This window comes from Bubalus bubalis, chromosome 2 (assembly GCF_019923935.1).
Source record: "Bubalus bubalis isolate 160015118507 breed Murrah chromosome 2, NDDB_SH_1, whole genome shotgun sequence".
Taxonomy (NCBI): domain Eukaryota; kingdom Metazoa; phylum Chordata; class Mammalia; order Artiodactyla; family Bovidae; genus Bubalus; species Bubalus bubalis.
The window spans coordinates 143,475,186-143,495,592 of record NC_059158.1 but is presented as its reverse complement, the minus strand read 5'-3'; the positions used below and the strand labels follow the sequence as shown (position 1 = coordinate 143,495,592).

At 35.8% G+C, this 20,407-nt stretch overlaps 1 protein-coding gene across 6 annotated transcripts in view; it reads right to left on the bottom strand.

The window, feature by feature from the left end:
• The window catches only part of NBEAL1 (neurobeachin like 1), a 155,681-nt gene that overhangs the window by 115,261 nt on the left and 20,013 nt on the right, over positions 1–20,407 (bottom strand). For all 6 annotated transcript variants that reach the window (XM_025278024.2, XM_025278019.2, XM_025278018.2 and 3 more), the window contains 4 exons: positions 18,014–18,105; positions 14,474–14,635; positions 5,216–5,297; positions 4,560–4,687 (listed from right to left, as the gene is read on the bottom strand). In XM_025278024.2, coding sequence (XP_025133809.1) covers positions 4,560–4,687; positions 5,216–5,297; positions 14,474–14,635; positions 18,014–18,105 — 464 coding nt within the window. The remainder of the gene's footprint in view (positions 1–4,559; positions 4,688–5,215; positions 5,298–14,473; positions 14,636–18,013; positions 18,106–20,407) is intronic.

Sequence of the window (20,407 nt, the reverse complement as noted above, 5' to 3'; positions counted from 1 at the left end):
TCTCATTCCCTGAACACGCTTTTAACATTGTTAGAGCCAACAAAATAGAAAATATTTGGAGGACAACTACAAAGAAATTCCATATATTTAAATATGAATTACTGATAAAGCACTACATTAAGCTGCCTTCTTCTTAACAATCTGAACAATACTCCATTATGTTATTGAAATTATTTTCCTTTTAACTGTAAAGAAAGAAAAGCCAACTGACCAGAGAATAAGACAAACAGGATAGGACTCAGTACTAATCGAATAAAAAGTTCTAAGATTCAGCTCTAATATCGAGATTCACTAGAAATCATATCAGACACCATTTGTTACTGCACTGTTTTCCAAATCTATGCCTATTTCCATTTTCCAGAGGGCTTAGGAATTATCATACTTCTGTATTTACAAACATAACATCTTGGAACATCACTGGATCTTCCTGTTTAATTAAGACCTTACCAGGGTTTTTAGTGCATGTCTTTAAACAATACAAATATTACTAGTTTCAAATAAAAAACTGAGTCATACTATAAAAAAAATAAAAATTCAGTCATGTTGTAGAAAAATTAATTTTAAAAGGATGAAATCTGATTTAGCTTCAGTTAGGCTTTTCCACAATATTATTTACATTTTGCACATTATTAATTATGATATTAACTAATAGAATATATATCTTATCCAAAGATCCTGTACTGCAAACAACAATAAAGATTCTCATTTGATTAACACAATAAAAATATACTCTTGTGATCTGTGATTAATGACTCATTCTAAAGGCCCTGTATTAGATGTGACATACGAACATAAATAATTTCCATTATACTTGTGGTAAAATTTAATAAGCTGAATTAAAAGAGGAGAAAACAATTATATCATAACAGGTATCAGAGCATAAGTAATTTACACTGCATGCTTTCAATAGGTTGAAACAGAACAACTCATAATGTACCATTTTTAAAACATAGTATATTTGGTTGCTCCATTATTAACTGGTATCTGGCCAAGCATTTAGCACCTAGCTGATGCCAATACATAGTAACAGGTTGCTGAGAGGGATGCAAAATGTTTGTTTGTATCTCAGTTTTCTAAAGTTTATGTCCCCTGGTCAATTTTTCTATGCTTTTTTTGTGTTCCCATCATACCTAGAACATAAGTTTTTTATTCTCAATTTTTAAACTTTTTATCCGGAAATAAATTTAAACTCTGGCAAAAGCTGCCAGAATAAAAACAGTATAAAGAACTTCAAGAAGCGCTTACTCAGGGTCATTGTTTAAAATTTTATCCTAAATGCTTTATAATTTGCTTACTCTTCCCCCAAAATATATATGCACATATATTTATATATGTGTGTATTTACGCTGCTGCTGCTAAGTCGCTTCAGTCGTGTCTGACTCTGTGCGACCCCACAGACGGCAGCCCACCAGGCTCCCCTGCCCCTGGGATTTTCCAGGCAAGAACACTGGAGTGGGTTGCCATTTCCTTCTCCAATGCATGAAAGTGAAAAGTGAAAGTGAAGTCACTCAGTCGTGTCCAACTCTTAGCGACCCCATGGACCACAGCCTACCAGACTCCTGCATCCATGGGATTTTCCAGGCAAGAGTACTGGAGTGGGGTGCCATTGCCTTCTCCGATGTGTATTTATATATGTACACATATTGAGACCTATAATTTTTCAGAACATTTAAGGGAAATTATGAATATTATGCCCTTTTACCTCTAAATACTTGATAGTGAATAATTCCTAGGAATAGGGATACTGTCATATATAATATTACAGTACTGTTATAAATCTCAATACACTTAGCATTAACGTTATACATTTATCAAAACTACTATTATAATCCAATATGTCAACTGACCTAACAGTGTTCTAAAGCATTCCCACCTTCTCGTCCCTAAGTACAGTTTCCTATCCAGGGTCAGACATTGCATTTGGCAGTCACACCTCTTTTACCTTCTTTAATCTGAAGCATTTCTACAGCTTTTCTCTATGATACTTTTAAAGAACGCTGTCTCCTAACTCTTCCTTTTATTCACTAAAATGTTGTCCCTTTGGAGTTTGCTTGATGTTTCCATACAATTAAGATTCAGATTATGCATTCTTAGCTGGAATATTATACATGCAACGATGGGTCCTTCTTAGAGTATCACAGTTGTAGGCACAGGGTGTCCACCTGTTTCTGAATGATGATGTTAATTTTGATTATCCAGTCAATGTACTATCCAGTATTGTACAAAATAATTACTAATTTATCCTTTCCAACAAGAAAGTAATTCTGTAGAGAAACATTTTAAAACTATGCAAAACCCATGTTCCTTACCAAACTTTCACCACTGTAGATTTGGATTCCTAACTTTCCTATAATGTGTCCAAAATGTTGATTCTTTTCAAACATCAGCATCCCCTGTACATTCCTAATTGTCATTTGACCTTCTAATGGAAGCAAGAGCCCTCTCTACTCCCTTATTTTTCTCTCTCTCCCAATCTTTATCAATCAATCACTGGTACAGACTTATGAATTCCTTTCTTCCTCCATGGTTTATGACTAAAGACAACTTATTTCAACATATAAAGGAAAGCAAATGTATAAGTGGATAGGATCATTATATTTAATGGCAGTGATAAGTCATTCAGTCATTTCTGACTCTGCAACCCCATAAACTATAGCCTGCCAGGCTCCTCTGTCTATGGAATTTTCCAGGCAAGAATATTGGAATGGGTTGCCACTTCCTCCTCCAGGGGATCTCCCTGACCCAGGGGATGGAACCAGTGTCTCTTGCATCTCCTGAATTGGCAAGTGGATTCTTTACCACTGAGTTACCTGGGAAGCCAGTTATATTTAATAGCTGGAATATTTGTTCCTATTATTTCTATTAGACTCTTCTTGCTTTAGCTAAAAGATGTGTTATTTCAATAAAATATTACTATATAGAACATACAAAGTACTACCACATAGTCTATATACATGTTCTCTCAGTTATTAATTCTTAAGCACTATTCAATGGTGGCTATTCAAAGTGAGGGTATCATACCCTGGAAATCCTGAAAATCCCATTTAAAAAAAATTAAAACATTCTAGTTAATGAAATGTTGTAGGAAGTAGGAATTGCTTATAAATAAGACAAATTACATTGAATATAAAACATCTTCAGATTGAAAGTACAGCAGACAGGGCGACTGAAAAAAGTGATCTGACTGTAGGTGACAATATACCTATTCTTTTCCCAAAGATAAGAAAGTCATCTGAGTTTCTTATACTCTTTGAGCTGTGTACTGGTAATTATGCCTTTGTTGCTAAGCTACCAATCCATCATTCCACATTTCATCTGCTTTGTGATGCTGCATAGGCATGCTACAAACTATATTTCTTTTTCTCCAGGTACCTTAGTCTTGGTTTCATCAACACTTGGTACTAAATGGAGACTGGAAGACTGAATGGTTGAAAGGGGAATGATTCTTTATTGCTTTTCTTTTTTTCACCAGCCAACAGTTCTTAACTATGGCATTCACAGTTGGTTTCTGTCTTCAGCTTATTTTCAGCAATCCCAGAACCAGCTCTTCATGGCTGCTCAGTGATATCAGCACTGGCTTAGGGCTCTTTCCCCAGAAATCTCACACCCAGGAACTGCAGGACCCCTTCTCTGAAACTTCTAGTTCCTGATAACTCCAAACTCTTCCCTTTGTTCCCACAGCCCCAGGGAAGTAGCTGCTTCTTAAAGCCACTATTTCTTTTTTTTTTTTTTTTTAATTGGGATGGGGAACACATGTATACCTGTGGAGGATTCATTTTGATATTTGGCAAAACTAATACAGTTATGTAAAGTTTAAAAATAAAGCCACTATTTCTATATTACACTAGTGTCCCCCCTTTTGCTTTTTGAATCCTCTAATACCTGGCTTCCCTGGTGGCTCAGAGGGTAAAGCGTCTGCCTACAATGCGGGAGACCTGGGTTCGATCCCTGGGCCAGGAAAATCCCCTGGAGAAGGAAATGGCAACCCACTCCAGTGCTCTTCCCTGGAAAATCCCATGGACTGAGAAGCCTGGCAGGCTACAGTCCATGGGGTCGCAAAGAGTTGGACATGACTGAGCGACTTCACTAATACCTACTTAAAATTTTCCTTTTGCTATATTCTCTCTTTTAAAGTACTGGTTTCTGTTTTCCTAACTAGACCTTGGCTGACACAAGGTCCACAATTTAAAATAAACATTAATACATAAAACATTATTAAAATTCATTTACAAATTATGAAATATGCTTTTATAAAAAGAGAAATTTCCTTGAAAAATATGTATACTCTACTTGATGCTACCGTGCTCTGAGATTTTTTACCATCAGATTATTAGCATTCAATTGCTTTACAAAATAAAAGATCAGAGTAAATTAATTATCCAGAAGTGGCATTTACCACTAATTCATTACCTCCAATGTACTTCCCTATTTCAGAGATAGAGATGGAGCCTCAAACACAACTTACCAGTTGCTTTCACAGAGAACGAGACCTGCTTTGAAGAATTACATTTGCTAGGACATTAAGTGTGCAAATGAACACTATGATTTATAAAACATACCCTGAAATTCGTTGCCTCCAATTCCGATATGGATCATATAAACTTTCGCAAAATGCCAATGCATGGATCACAAATTCTTCAATAGATGTCTGATCTGCCAATTCCTTCTCTTTTTTTTTGCTTTTTAACTGAGAATTTAAATATAAAATTATATTCACTTAAAAATATTAAGCCATATGACATACTGTGCAATATCATTAAGAGATAACTGTGTTTCATTTATCTAATAATAACAGATAATTTTTATTCAAATAAGTCTAAGTTCCACTTGAATCTGCAGAAGGTCAGTTAATCATATGGACTACATATAACCACTCAAATTTTAAATATTTCCTAGGAAAGGTTTCAAAATGTCAGCCAAACATTTTTCCAAAAATGAAGATGCTTTCAGTAAGAGGGCTATTTGATGAATAAATAATAAAAACATAAAATGACAAACTGTGCCATTTTAAAAAGCCACTTACAAAATGTTTCAATTTTTAAATTAAAATAACAAAATGTATTAATAACTGTTTTTCTACTTTTAGATAATATGCATAAGATGCCTGCAATAATGTACCCAATGATAATTTAATGATCTTCTCAATTAATACCTCCTCTAAAAGCTAATTACTCTCAGTAAAGCAACAAAAAGGAATATATTAATTCACACCTACTTGCTGAATATAGAGTGTTGTCATAGTGATAACATGGTTGATATATGAGCAGGTCCCAATTTCTTCTACATTAGATAGATTTCTGTGAGAGAAAAAAAAAGAATAGCCATATATTTATTGCATATGAATGGTGAGAAAAATGCATGCTCATATATTCAGACTGATTTTCAGAACACTTGTTGGCAAATGAAGTACAAATAACATTCATTAAAACTTAAAATCAATTTGATTATATAATTGCTTTCCCACTGAGAATGCAAAACACACCTCAAGCACTATTTAACTACTATAAACAGAGAATAAGAAATACATGTTAATTAGCATTTGCTTATTGTGAAAAATTGGAAAAATCACAAATATCACAAAGTAGAGTAAAAGCCATTAATGTTCTTACAACTCAAACATTAGCAAATACATACATTGTACATTATTTCTTTCCAGATTAGTTGCTATTTTCTTCTGTAGATTCTTGGCTTGGTTTTTTACATATCATTGCCTTTATAAGACATTTTGTGTAGTTTTACAGTTATCATCTTGCTTTGTGAAATTGGGTTCCCCTTTTGGACTCATCCCTCGTGGCTCAGATGGTAAAGTGTCTGCCTACATTGCAGGAGGCCTGGGTTCAATCCCTGGGTCAGAAGATCTCCTGGAGAAGGAAATGGCAACCCACTCCAGTATTCTTGCCTGAAAAATCCCATCAATGGAGGAGCCCTGGTAGGCTACAGTCCATGGGGTCGCAAAGAGTCGGACATGACTGAGCGACTTCACTCTCTTTCACTTTCTTTAGACTCATAATATATCTCTTCAATTGTATTAAAACGCCTGAGAGAAGGGTGGATATCTATACATACTCCAAGAGAGCAGAGTACATGCCTTGTGTAAAAGCAATGGATTAACAAGGGCATGGCATTCAGTTAAAATCTGACCCTCATTTTTATTCCATTTTTAACAAGATGGAGGTATAGCACATAAAGGGCTTCCCTGGTGGCTCAGCTGGTAAAGAATCCACCTGCAATGCAGGAGACCCAGGTTCAATCCCTGAGTCGGGAAGAGCCGCTGGACAAGGGAATGGCTACCCACTCCAGTATTCTTGCCTGGACAATTCCATGGACAGAGGAGCCTGGTGGGCTACAGCCCAGAGGGTCAAAAAGAGTCAGACACAACTGAGCAACTAAAACTTGCATTTTTTTTTCCATGGCACATAAAATGCTAAAGTGCACTCTACCTAACCTCGCCAGTGTTTTTCTTTACATATTAAAAAAAAATTCTATTAAGACAAAAAACTCTATTAAGTTCTGAGACATTGTGACCTTGAAAAATACTCTGTATCTTAAAATTCAGTAGATGCTAAAAGAACAGGAAAAATTAACTGAATTAATAGACTTCTTAAGAAGTCAGAATGGCAGGACATCTTTGACAAAGCAGAGAGTAAAGGCAGAGGTAACATTCAAAGCCCCTGTGGAGGATTCTGGGAAGACAGCCAAGTAGGAAGCACAAGGAATCTGTCTCCCCACCTAGAAACAGATACACTGTCAAAATCAGTTTGATGTAAGTATTTTGGAAACCTTGAGCCTCTAATGAAGGCTGGCAACTTCCAGATGAAGATTTGGATGGTAAATTGCAATTAATGTCCTACATTATGGACATTAATTTAAATTTCAGCTATAAGCACAGCAGCAGCTACCAATCCCCATCCCAGACATGTGGTAAACAGCTGTGCATATGTTCCAGAAGCAGCTTGGAAGCAAGCTTACAGGAACCATTATAGGCAAAAAGGACCCTGTCCTCCAAATATTGGAGATCTGTGCTCTGATCACCACCTGCTGCATCTGATTATAAAGGTGCACAGAAACAGACAGGCAGCCACTGCTACTGCACCTACCCCCACAGCTATTACTCTTCCCTCTATGGGCAACATAATTTTCACAGGATTTAATGGGTCGTTTCCCTTTCCACCTTCATCTTTTTAATTTTTTTCCCCTTTTGGGAGACAGATATTAAAGACCAGGATATTCAAAAATGATGGCATAAATGGGGAAAATTAGAGAGTGACCACACATGCTGAGGGAAGATCATAATAGATTTGAGCAGACCTCAGGTTTACAACTCAGGTTGATTCTCAGCACAAAGACAATCTGTAATAAAAAAATATTATAAAAGCAATAAACAAAAGTAACAACAAAAAGCAGTAAATCACTGGAGAGGAGGTAAATCTGATTTTCAGCATTATGTTATTAGATTCAATGTCCTGCATTCAATTAACAAGAAAATCAGAAGGTATACAAAGAACTAGGGAACTATGGCCCAGTCAAGAGAAAAAAAGAAATCAACAGAAACTTCGTGAAAAAGACTTATTGGACAAAAACTTCAAATTAACTGTCTTCAAGACACTCGAAGTATTCAAGGTAGGTGTGGAGAAAGTCAAGAAGTTAATGTGTAAACAAAATGGAAATATCAATAAAGAGATTTAAAAAACTAAAAAGAAGCCAAAAGAAATTCTGGTGCTGAAAAGTACAATCATTACAATGAAAAATATACTAGAGGAATCCAAGAACAGATTTGAAGAGGCAGAAGAAAGAACCAGGGAACCTGAAGACAGCACACTGGAAACTAACAAGTCTAAATAACAGAAATAAAAATATTTGCATAAAAAGAAGAGAAAGAAAAGGGGGAACAGAGAATACTTGAAGAAACAGTGGGTGAAAACATTCCCAATTTGATGAAAGACATGAAAATAAACAGCCAAGAAGCTTAATAAACTCCAAATAAGGTGAACTCACAGACACCCACACTGAGACACACAAAGTTATCATCAAATTCTCAAAAGACATAGAGAGAATCTTTAAAGCAGGAAGAGAGAAGTAATTCATCACATATAAGATATCCTCAATACAATTATCAGCAGATTTCTAATAACAAACTTAGGCCAGAAGACAGTGAGAGAATATATTCAAAATGCTAAAAGAAAAAACTATCAACCAACAATCCAATATCTGACAAACTGCTTCAAAAGTGAGGGAGAAACAAAGACATTTCTAGAAAATAAAAGGTAATGGAGTCTGTGCCAACTAGGTCAACAATGCAAAAAATGCTCAACAGTGTCCTGCAAGGTGAAAATTAAGGACACTACACAGCAACTCAAAGTTGTATGAAAAAATAAAGATATTAATGAAGGTAAATATGTGGGCAATTATAAAAGAGAGTATTATTGTAACAATGATTTGTAATTGCATTCTTTGTTTTTATATATTTTAAGAGGTCATATTTAAAGAAAAAAAATACTGTTCATGTAAAACCTAGTATTACTGTAACTTTGGTTTGTAACTCCAAATTTTATTTTTATATAATTTACAAGACTAACACATTTAAAATAATTACTAGCTTATGCTTTGGGGAAAACAATGTATAAATGTAATTTTGTGATACCAAAACCAAAAGGAGTAGGGAGAAAGCCATAAAAGAGCAGAGTTTCTATATGTTATTGATGTTAGAGTGGTATAAATTCAAATTAGAGTGTGATAACTTTAGAATGTTAAATGTAATACCAATGGTGATCAAAAAGAAAATATCTATTGAATATGCCAGGAGAAATATCAATAAACTCAGATATGCAGATGACACCACCCTTATGGCAGAAAGTGTAGAAGAACTAGAGAGCCTCTTGATGAAAGTTAAAAAGGAGAGTGAAAAAGTTGGCTTAAAGCTCAACATTCAGAAAACTAAGATAGTGGCATCCGGTCCCATCACTTCCTGGCAAATAGATGGGGAAACAGTGGAAACAGTGGCTGACTTTATTTTTTGGGCTCTAAAATCACTGCAGATGGTAATTGCAACCATGAGATTAAAAGATACTTATTCCTTGGAAGGAAAGTTATGACCAACCTAGACAGCATATTAAAAAGCAGAGACATTACTTTGTCAACAAAGGTCTGTCTAGTAGGTTATGGCTTTTCCAGCAGTCATGTATGGATGTGAGAGTTAGACTATAAAGAAAACTGAGCGCTGAAGAATTGATGCTTTTGAACTGTGGTGTTGGAGAAGACTCTTGAGAGTCCCTTGGACTGCAAGGAGATCCAATCAGTCCATCCTAAAGGAAATCAGTCCTAGTTGTTCATTGGAAAGACTGATGTTGAAGCTGAAACGCCAAAATTTTGGCCACCTGATGGGAAGAGCTGACTCATTTGAAAAGACCCTAATGTTGGGAAAGACTGAAGGCAGGAGAAGGGGACGACAGAGGATGAGATGGTTGGATGGCATCACCAACTTAATGGACATGAGTTTGGGTAATGGACATGAGTTTGGGTAAACTCCGGGAGTCAGTGATGGATAGGGAGGCCTGGCCTGCTATGGTTCATGGGGTTGTAAAGAGTCAGACACCACTGAGCAACTGAACTGAATATACAATAGAATATGACAAAGGAATTTAAACATTTGATACAAAATGTCATGGAAGACAGTAATTAAGAAATAAGGCACAAAATCTTGTTTTAAGGCATAAAGTAAACAAATAGCACAATAACAGAAATGTTACTTTCAATGTAAATGGATTAAAGTTTCCAGACAAAGATTGGCAGAACTGACACAAACACATGATCCAACTATATATTACCTACTTGAGGTCCAAGGAAACAAACAGGTTGAAAATGAAAGCAGAGAAAAAGATACTCCATGCAAAGAATAACTCAAAGAGAGCAGAGGTTGTCATATGAATATCAGATACAACATGCTTTAAGTCAAAAAAAGGTTACAAGAGACAAGGACATTATATACTTTAAAAAGCGTAATATAATAAAGATATATATAACATTATATATGTAACAAGGGGCTTCCCTGCTGGCTCAGTGAGTAAAGAATCCTCCTGCAATGCAGGAAACACAGGGGACGTGGGTTTGATCCCTGAGTCGGAAAGATTTCCTGGAAAAGGAAATGGCAACCTGCTTCAGTATTCTTGCCTGGAAAACGTCATGGACAGAGAAGCCTGGTGGGCTACAGTTCAGAGAGTCACAAAGAGTCAGACACCACGTAGCATGCAGGCACAGGCAATATAACAAAGGTATAATACTAGCAAGAAGATACAACAATTATAAATATTTACATATCTAATGACAGGCCATCAAAATATATGAAGCAAATACTGACAGAACTGAAGAAATATATTTCTCCCATAATAGCTGGAGAATTCAATATCTCCTCCACAATAATGAATAAAACCAACTAGACAAAAGATAAGTAAAGAAACAGGATTTAATTAACACAGTAAACCACAGATCTAACAAACATACACAGATCACTCTAGCTAATAACAATAGAACATTCTTCACAAGTGCACTTGGAACATTTTACAGGATAGACACTATGTTAGGTTACAAATTAAGTCTCAACAGATTTAAAATGGCAGATACCATACAAAGCATCTTCTCTAACCACAACAGGATGAAGCTAAAATCAAAATGAAAACTGAAAAATTCTCAAAACTGTGGAAATTAACCAAAAGACTTTTAAACAATCAATGGATCGAAGAAGAAATCAAGAGGGAAATTAGAAAATACCTGAGATAAAGGAAAAGAAAAATATGACTTATGAAAACCTATGAGAGGTATTGAAAGTGGTGCAAAGGGAAAATGTTATAGGTATTAAGTGCTTACACTAAAGAAAAGAAACCAACTACTCAATTGCCTAACTTAAGGAATCAAGAAGAGAGAACAAACTAAACCCAAAGCTAGCAGAAAGAGGAAATAATAAAGACCGGAGCAGAGACCAAAAAATTCTTAAAAACAAAGAAAATTAATGAAACAAAAATTAGTTCTTTAAAGATATCAACAAAATTAACAAACCTTTAGCAAGACAGACAAAGAAAAAAAAAAAGACAAATTATGAAAAGAAAGTGTGGACATTACTCCTGATTCGGTTCAATTCAGTTAAGTCGCTCAGTAGTGTCTGACTCTTTGCGACCCCATGGATTGCAGCCTGCCAGGCATTTCTGTCCACCATCAACTCCCAGAGTTTACTCAAACTCATAACCATTGAATCAGTGATGCCATCCAACCATCTCATCTTCTGTCGTCCCCTTCTCTTATTGCCTTCAATCTTTCCCAGCATCAGGGTCTTTTCAAATGAGCCAGCTCTTCGCATCAGGTGGCCAAACTATTGCAGTTTCAGCTTCAACATCAGTCTGTCCAATGAACATTCAGGACTGATTTCCCTTAGGATGGACAGGTTGGATCTCCTTGCTGTCCGAGGGACTCTCAAGAGTTTTCTCCAACACCACAGTTCAAAAGCATCAATTCTTCGGCTTTCAGGTTTTTTTATACTCCAATTCTCACATCCATACATGACTACTGGAAAAACCGTAACCTTGACTAGACAGACCTTTGTTGACAAAGTAAGGTGTCTGCTTTTTAATATGCTGTTTAGGTTGGTCATAACTTTTCTTCCAACTGTAGTGATTTTGGAGCCCAAAAAAATAAAGTCTGATACTGTTTCCACTGTTTCTCCATCTATTTGTCATGAAGTGATGGGACCAGATGCCATGATCTTCGTTTTCTGAATGTTGAGCTTTAAGCCAACTTTTTCACTCTCCTCTTTCACTTTCATCAAGAGGCTTTTGAGTTCCTCTTCACTTTCTGCCATAAGGGTGGTGTCATCTGCATATCTGAGGTTATTGAGATTTCTCCCAGCAATCTTGATTCCAGCTTGTGCTTCATCCAGCCCAGCGTTTCTCATGATGTATTCTGCATATAAGTTAAATAAGCAGGGTGACAATATACAGCCTTGACATACTCCTTTTCCTATTTGGAACCAGTCTGTTGTTCCAGGTCCAGTTCTAACTGTTGCTTCCTGACCTACATTCAGATTTCTCAAGAGGTAGGTCAGGTGGTCTGGTATTCCCATCTCTTTCAGAATTTTCCACAGTTTATTGTGATCCCCAGAGTCAAAGGCTTTGGCATAGTCAATAAAGCAGAAATAGATGTTTTTCAGAACTCTCTTGCTTTTCTTGGATTTCCATGATATTGAATAGTTTGTCTTGGAAACAAAGAGAGATCATTCTGTCGTTTTTGGGACTGCATCCAAGTACTGCATTTCGGACTCTTTTGTTGACCATGATGGCTACTCCATTTCTTCTAAGGGATTCTTGCCCACAGTAGTAGATATAATGGTCATCTGAGTTAAATTCACCCATCCCAGTCCATTTTAGCTCGCTGATTCCTGGAATGTCGACATTCACTCTTGCCATTTCCTGTTTGATCACTTCCAATTTGCCTTGATTCATGGACCTAACATTCCAGGTTCCTATGTAATATTGCTCTTTACAGCATCTGACCTTGTTTCCATCACCAGTCCCATCCACAACTGGGTGTTTTTTTGCTTTGGCTCCATCTCTTCGTTTTTTCTGGAGCTATTTCTCCACTGATCTCCAGTAGCATACTGGGCACCTAATGACCTGGGGAGTTCATCTTTCAGTGTCCTATCTTTTTGCCTTTTCATACTGTTCATGGGGTTCTCAAGGCAGGAATACTGAAGTGGTTTGCCATTCCCTTCTCCAATTGGGATTCCCTAGTGGCTCAGATGGTAAAGCGTCTGCTTCTGCAATGCGGGAGACCTGGGTTCGATCCCTGGTTCAGGAAGATCCCCTGGAGAAGGAAATGGTAACCCACTCCAGTACTCTTGCCTAGAAAATTCCATGGATGGAGGAGTCTGGTGGGCTACAGTCCATGGGGTCACAAAGAGTTGGACGTGACTGATTATAAAGAAATAAAAAGATATATAATACTGATTATAAAGAAATAAAAATAATTATTACAGTATTATGAAGGACTGTACAACAGATTTAATAACATAGATGAAATGGAGAAATTCCTAGAAACACAAAACCTCCCAAGACTAAATCATGATGAAATAAATAATCTGAACAGATCTTCAACTAATAAGGATACTGAATCAGCAGTCAAAACTCTCTCAACAAAGCAGCCCTAGACCTGATATTTTCACTGGCAAATTCTACAAAACATTTAAAGAAGAACTGATGCCAATCCTTCTCAAAGTCTTTCCAAAAAGTGAAGAAGAAACACTTTATAAATCATTATATGATACCAGTATTACCATGATACCAAATCAGACAAGAGATTCCGAGGAAACTACAGACCAAAATCCTTATAAACATTAATGCAAAGATCTTCAACAAAATGCCAGTAAGGAGAATTCAACAACATATTAAAAGGATTACATACCATGACCAAGTGGAATTCATTCCTGAAATGAAAGGATGGTTCAACATATGAAACCTGACCAATGTAATATGCTTCATCAACAGAATAAAGGGAAAAAAATCCACATGATCATCTCAATTAAAAAGCATTTTAACTGCACAAAAAGCATTTGAGAAAATTCAACAATCTTTCCTGAGAACAACACTCAGCAAATTAGGAATAAAAGGAAACTGTCTCGACTTAATAAAATCTATATATAATTTCACAGCAAATATCAGACTAACGGTAAAAGACTAAAAGTTTTTCCTCTAAGAACAAGAAGACAGATTTTAAGAAGCATATGATGTTCCTAACCCAATGGCTCTCAAATTTTTATTTGCAGATTAACATGGAATAGGTGAAAATCAGAATGCATGAGCTCTTTTAGATCTGAATTTCCATACATAAGGCTCAAACTCTGCATTTCTAGTAAGCTTACCAATTGTTATTTATACACACCAAATTTAAGTACCATAGACCCAATCATCTATAAATCTGGAAATATAAGCTATGGAATAATTATACTTTCTTTGGTTAAATTATAAAATGAAAGACTAGAAAAATACATTTTTCAAATGGCAATGCACAGTATAAAAATGTGTATGTACATGTTTACAGGTGAGGACCATAAAGAAAATACTAGTGCAAGAAATTCTTAAGTAACAACTCTTGTCGTTGTCTTAACTCTAAAGCACTTATTCTTTAATCTTGGCTGAATCTCTCTACGTAGGTATACTAAAAGGCTTTCCAATATAATAACAAACTACAAGTCTACTTCAAAAGCTGCACTCATCCTTAAGAACTCCACATGAACAACAAACATCATTAATAACCAATAAATGCATTATTAGTTTGCTATTAACCACATGAACAACAAACATCATTAATAACCAATAAATGCATTATTAGTTTGCTATTAACCACATGAACAACAAACATCATTAATAACCAATAAATACATTATTAGTTTGCTATTAATTATTTAAAACAGATAATTATTTGCACCAGATACCTGCAAAGAATAATGAAGAACTTGACAAGCAAAATTGACAAGGCTTGCTGTTCTTCCTCTAACCCATCAGCCATTTTCTGAACACACTGTAGAAGCTGGATCCTCAGAACCTGCAGAATATTATCAGGAAGCAGAGATATTCCAGGAGGCACATCATCCACCCTACAATAGAAAGGGAACAAAATAAGAAGTGTGTTTAAATAAAGGATGAAAATCTCTGGCACTTTAAAGGAACTACATTTTCAGTTCAAGTCCTAAAGAAGCTCCTCTAGATCCCATATTCTGTGCCTCCTCTCTGCAAGGTACCACCAAATGATTAGTGAGTGATATTTTAGAAGACTGTTAGAGCAGAGTGATTAGTAACACTTCAGAGGAGGCTTACTGAAAAGAGATAAAAAGATGCTATTTAGTATTCTCAACTGTGCTACTTTTAAAGAACATACTTAAAATATATTAGTTCACCTTCTATTACTTAGAAATAAAATATGTGTCTATACCAATTCAAAAAGAAACCATAACTAGCAAATAAAAAAGAAGTACCCATAACTAGTTTAATCTGTTAACTGCTTCACTAAATAAACAATATTCACCTACCTAAAGGCTCCCTAAGCCATCTGATCAGAAGAGGGAGAGAAGATAACTAGCAAAAGGAAAGGAGAAAGAGATGAATGTTGAACTCCAAGCACAAACATCAACAGAAGACTCTTTTCAAGTGATATATCAATATTTTGTGACAAGTGGTTTCTGTGTAAAACTATTTGGTTCTACAGGGCAAAAACCAACACGAGATATAAGTGACTCCTTGCATGTGCCTCTCACATTAAAATCCCCTAGATTCAGTGTCAGAAGCCTGAATGCTAAATTCCACCTTTGTAACATAAAGCATTCATTTAATCTCACCTCTGAAACTGTAATATCTCTATGAAATTGTAATATCAGATATCTGCCCTATTTCACTGGGCTCTGAAACCAAGTAGTCAATGTGCATTTTCCACTTTAAAATAGGTGAAGAACTCTAAAAATGTAATGCATTTTAAATACACATTTCTAAAGCCTAAGAATCTTTTCATAAATCATTATACTAAGTTTCCTATCTCTATTAGGAAAATGCTCAAATCATAAAGAAGCACTGTGAAGAACTTATATGATTAAATGACAATTATACTTTATAATGGTCTCTTTTTCAGATAATGCTTAACATGAAGTATTAGTACTATTTTTACATTGAGTAAAAGGCATTCATTGTAGATAGAAAAATCTGAAGCACCTCAGCAGCAGTCACATAAATACACATGATAAATATTAGCCTCTTCCTGAACCACCCTACAACATAAATTAATTAAGTGTTTTATAAAATAAATACAAGTCACAAAGCAGACTACCAAGGTTGCCTAATTTTACAACTATGTTATAAAATATGCTTCGTTTTAGTCTGGGCATCATTTCACTTGCAACTTTGGATTCTTTAATTCTCTCTTATTTACAGACGGCAAAACAAACACTCATTTTTATATTTAACTTTTTCTGAAAAGCTAAAACAGGTGATTAGAAAAAACAGAGCAACTTCAAAATAACAAATATTTAAATAAAACTGATTTTCAAGACTAAGCAAAACTATTCCTCCTCACTTTTCCAAAAATGTAAGGCAGCAAGAAAGAAGACATCAGATTTCCCAATATTTCATTCTAGTTATTTAAAACTAGTTCCTTTTGTCCTTAGTTGTCCCTTTTTCTATTTACATATGTTTTTATTTTCCTAGGCAGAAAACAATATCAGCTTCTAAAAGAGTAATTTTTTTTCTTAACTGACGCTCATAAAATTAGAACAGGGTTTATAATCCAAGTTGGAATTTTTGGCCTAATGTGATAAAGATTTCAGAATTTAGAAGTATGTTCCCACCTCTAAGACTTCCTTGCCAAAATTCTAAGCTCCTTTTGCTGAAATTTCCCAAACTCCAGAAATCTTTTCCACTCCTCTGTTCGCCTACTCAATGTCTCCTGTAAACAGCTGCCAATTGTTCTAACACAGGAAAAAGTCCAGCTTAAATTTCAAGGTTTTGTAATCTGGTAAAAGCAACCCTTGCTTTGTATTATGAATTCTCTAACATGGAAATTTTATAAAGTCAGTATACTTTAAATGAGGATTATCTGTGAGCTGCTTTAAGATGACAACTAGTTTTATACATCTGACATATACTATTCACTTGAAAAGATGAATTCACTTGAAAGATGACTTGAGACACAATACAAAGTTTATCAAGGAAGTGGGCCTGGGAACTTCGAGACTATGGAAATGGTGGCAGGCAGAAGAATGGGAGAAAATATTTGTACTTTCACTTATACATTTCTCCAAGATTTTAGTTTTTCCCCTATTTCATGATTTTCAAATCCAGTTTTTAAAAATCTGAAAACTTGACCTACTCCAAGGTGTTTTCCAGGGCCCTACTATAGGCCAGGAAAAATAAGTTTCAACTACAATGCCTGTCATATAGCAGAGAAATTTTAGGCAAATGAATGGAACGACACACGGTGGACCCTTATATAGTTTCAAAAAAGGGGCTGGGCATATCTGAATGACTCACCCCCAACTTTCTGAGAGGGGAGAGGAAGTACAGACTAAGGTCGATCGAACAGCCAATGATGTAATAAGACCCAACAAAACTCTGGAAAACCAAAGCTCAAAAAGCTTCCTTCTTTGAACACACTGATGCTCAGGGAGAGCAACATACCCTGACTTCACAGGGAGACAGCAAGAAGCCTTGCATCCAGGCCCTCCCAGACCCTAGCCCTGTTCCTATGTGTATCCTTCATAATAATACAGTAATCCTAAATACAGGACTTTCAGTGAGATTTCTAAGTCACTGTAGCAAACTTACTGAACGTGAGGGAGTCATGACAACCTCCAAATGTGTAGCCCGTTGGTCAGAAGTGTCAAGGTCTTCCTGCTGCTGCTGCTAAGTCACTTCAGTCGTGTCTGACTCTGTGCAACCCCATAGATGGCCGCCCACCAGGCTCCCCTGTCCCTGGGATTCTCCAGGCAAGAACACTGGAGTGGTTTGCCATTTCCTTCTCTAATGCATGAAAGTGAAAAGTGGAAGTGAAGTCACTCAGTCGTGTCCGACTCTGTACTACCCCATGGACTGCAGCCCACCAGGCTCCTCCATCCATGGGATTTTCCAGACAAGAGTACAGGAGTGGGGTGCCATCGCCTTCTCGGTAGACTTGCTAATAATGACTGAAGTGAGGACAGCCTCGCAGAGGACTTTGCCCTTAACTTGTGGCATATAGCACTAATTCTGGGTAATATCAGAACTGAAACGAACTGCAGGACACTCGGTTGCCAGTGCCCTATCAAAGCAAAGAAGAGGCAGCAAGAAAGATGACTGTGATCAATCAGAAATGTCTGCTAGGAAAGTAGGGTTATGCAGGAGGGGCATGTGTGTCATGTAATTGCCATCCTTTTAATATGTCATCAATGAGGTTTTTATGACAAGAATTAACAAATTCACCCAAGGGTAGGAAACCAAGTGTTTCTACATACCTGGTAGGCAGCTTTTCAAAGTCAACATCTAAGAATTGTTCATAGCTAGAAACAAAACTGTCCAACCACAGCTTCAGGTAATCTGGATCTTTCTGAAATAAGAAAATCATCATAATATTAAGTATGTCAGGAGTCTTTTTTAAAAAAGGTTTTAACTCCTATTGAGCAAATATAAACTGATAATCTAAAGAAGTAATAATATGAAATCTCTAAATGATACTCAGGAAGACATAGGAGCTGTTTTAAAATGTGTATTTAAGTATAATGATCCCATGTGACTCACACAAAGAGCTATGGTCTTAACAATACTCTGTAAGATTCTACACAAGTTGCCCTCTCCATCACCCTGTACTGTACTGGCTTCCTGACTGTTACTGGGACAAGCCAGACATGTTCCCATCTGAGGCCTTTGCAATGGCTGTTTTCTCTATCTAGAACACTCTTCTCCCAGATAGCTGTATGGCTAACCCCTGCATCTTCTTCAAGTCATTCTTTAAATGGCTTATTCTCAATGAAGCCAAATTTTACTACCCTTTCTTAAAATCAGAAGCCTTCTGACAATGTTTTCCTAAAATTACAAGCCTTACAAGCCAACATTTACCTTATACGCTATTCTGTTGACCCACTTCATGGTGCTTTCTCACCTTCCCCCATACTCTAGAATTTATTCATTACCTGTCAGTGCCCCTAGACTGTGGACCTCACAATCATAGGGCCTACCTAAAGGCTCACCACAAGTGACTATTCTGTTTACCAACGGATACCAAGTGCCTGAAGCAGTTCCTGGCACTCAACAAATACTTGCCCAATGAATTAATGAAAAATATAAAAAACATAAATAAAATAAAATTGGAGATGGGTCATTAACCTAAACATAAAAACTAAAAGATCTTCTAAAAGAAAATATAGGCGAATACCTTTGCAACTTTGGGGCACACAAAGATCTTTCAGCTTGGACACAAAAATCACAAACCAAAAGAAGAAAAAAATAATAATTGTTCTTATTCAAAATTTAAAACTTTTATTTATTAGAACACACCATTAAGAAAAGGAGAAGGCAAGCCATATATCAGCTGAAAATATTCTCAGTACATACATGTGACAAAAGACTTGTACAAAGAATATAAAAAGAACTCTGATGAATCAATGTAAAAAGGACAACTCAATTTAAATACGGGCAAAAGGTTCAGATGTTTCACAAAAGAAAATACACAAATGGCCAAGTAGCATGCAAAAACATTTACAATATCACTAGTTATCCAGGGAAATGAAAATTAAAATGAAATGGAATACCATCACACACCCACTAGAAAGGTTAAAATTTAAAAGACTGTCCATATCAAGTATGGGTAAAAATGTGGAATAACTGGAACTCACATTTCTGGTGGGAGTATAAAATGGTACAATCACTTGGAAAATAGTTTAGCAGTTTCTTTTAAACATAAATTTACCACATGGCCCAGTCATTCCTCTCAAGAGAAAAAAAAACAAAACAAAAACAAAAAACACTTGTACCAAAATGTTCATAGAAGATTTATTTTTAATAACCCTAAGCTGGAAATAAACCAAAATTCCATCAACAGATTAATTAATAAATTGTGGTATAGTCACACAATGGAATGCTAGCTTACAATAACAATGAATAAACCACTGATATGACAATAGTTAGAAATTTCAAAAACATGCTTAGCAACATGCCAGGCATTAAAGCATATTGAAATTGTGATTTCAATTATAAAAGTTCTAGAGCAGCCTATGGTGACAGAAATTAGATCACTGACTGTCTTTCAGAGGACTGACTACAAAAGGGCACAGAGGAAATCTTCCCAGGTAATAGAAATTTTCTATTTGTTTTATTAGGCAGCAGTTACACAAATGTTTGCTGCACCAAAACTCATCAAATTTGACACTTAAAATCTGTGCATTTTGTGGTAAGTTATATCTCAAAGATGATTTGGAAAAAACCATGATTCCTCATAAATTCTTTTAAATATAAATTGCATCATTAAAAATGATGCTCAAAATGTTTCCTTCATGTTCTTAACACTTTTTTACTCCAGTCAATTTAAACATGACCCTCCGGAGTCTTATTTATCATTGGTCAGGCACTGCTCTTGGATAATAAGAACTCAAGTAATTTATTTCCCTAAAATAAAAGCATTACACACAAATGAGAATTCCTAAAAGAATGTTCCCAGAATATGCAGACAGCTGACCTTTTGTGTATTTGTTTTTTCTATTAATACACTGTTCCAAAATCAGATCATAAATTGTTATAATCCACATCATCACTGAGAAGATGGAAATATTTCAGAAAAAGAACTACCTCTTGTGAGAAATCTTCTCAAGGATTTCATTAATTGTTTTTTTCATTTCCAATCAGCACATCATCCA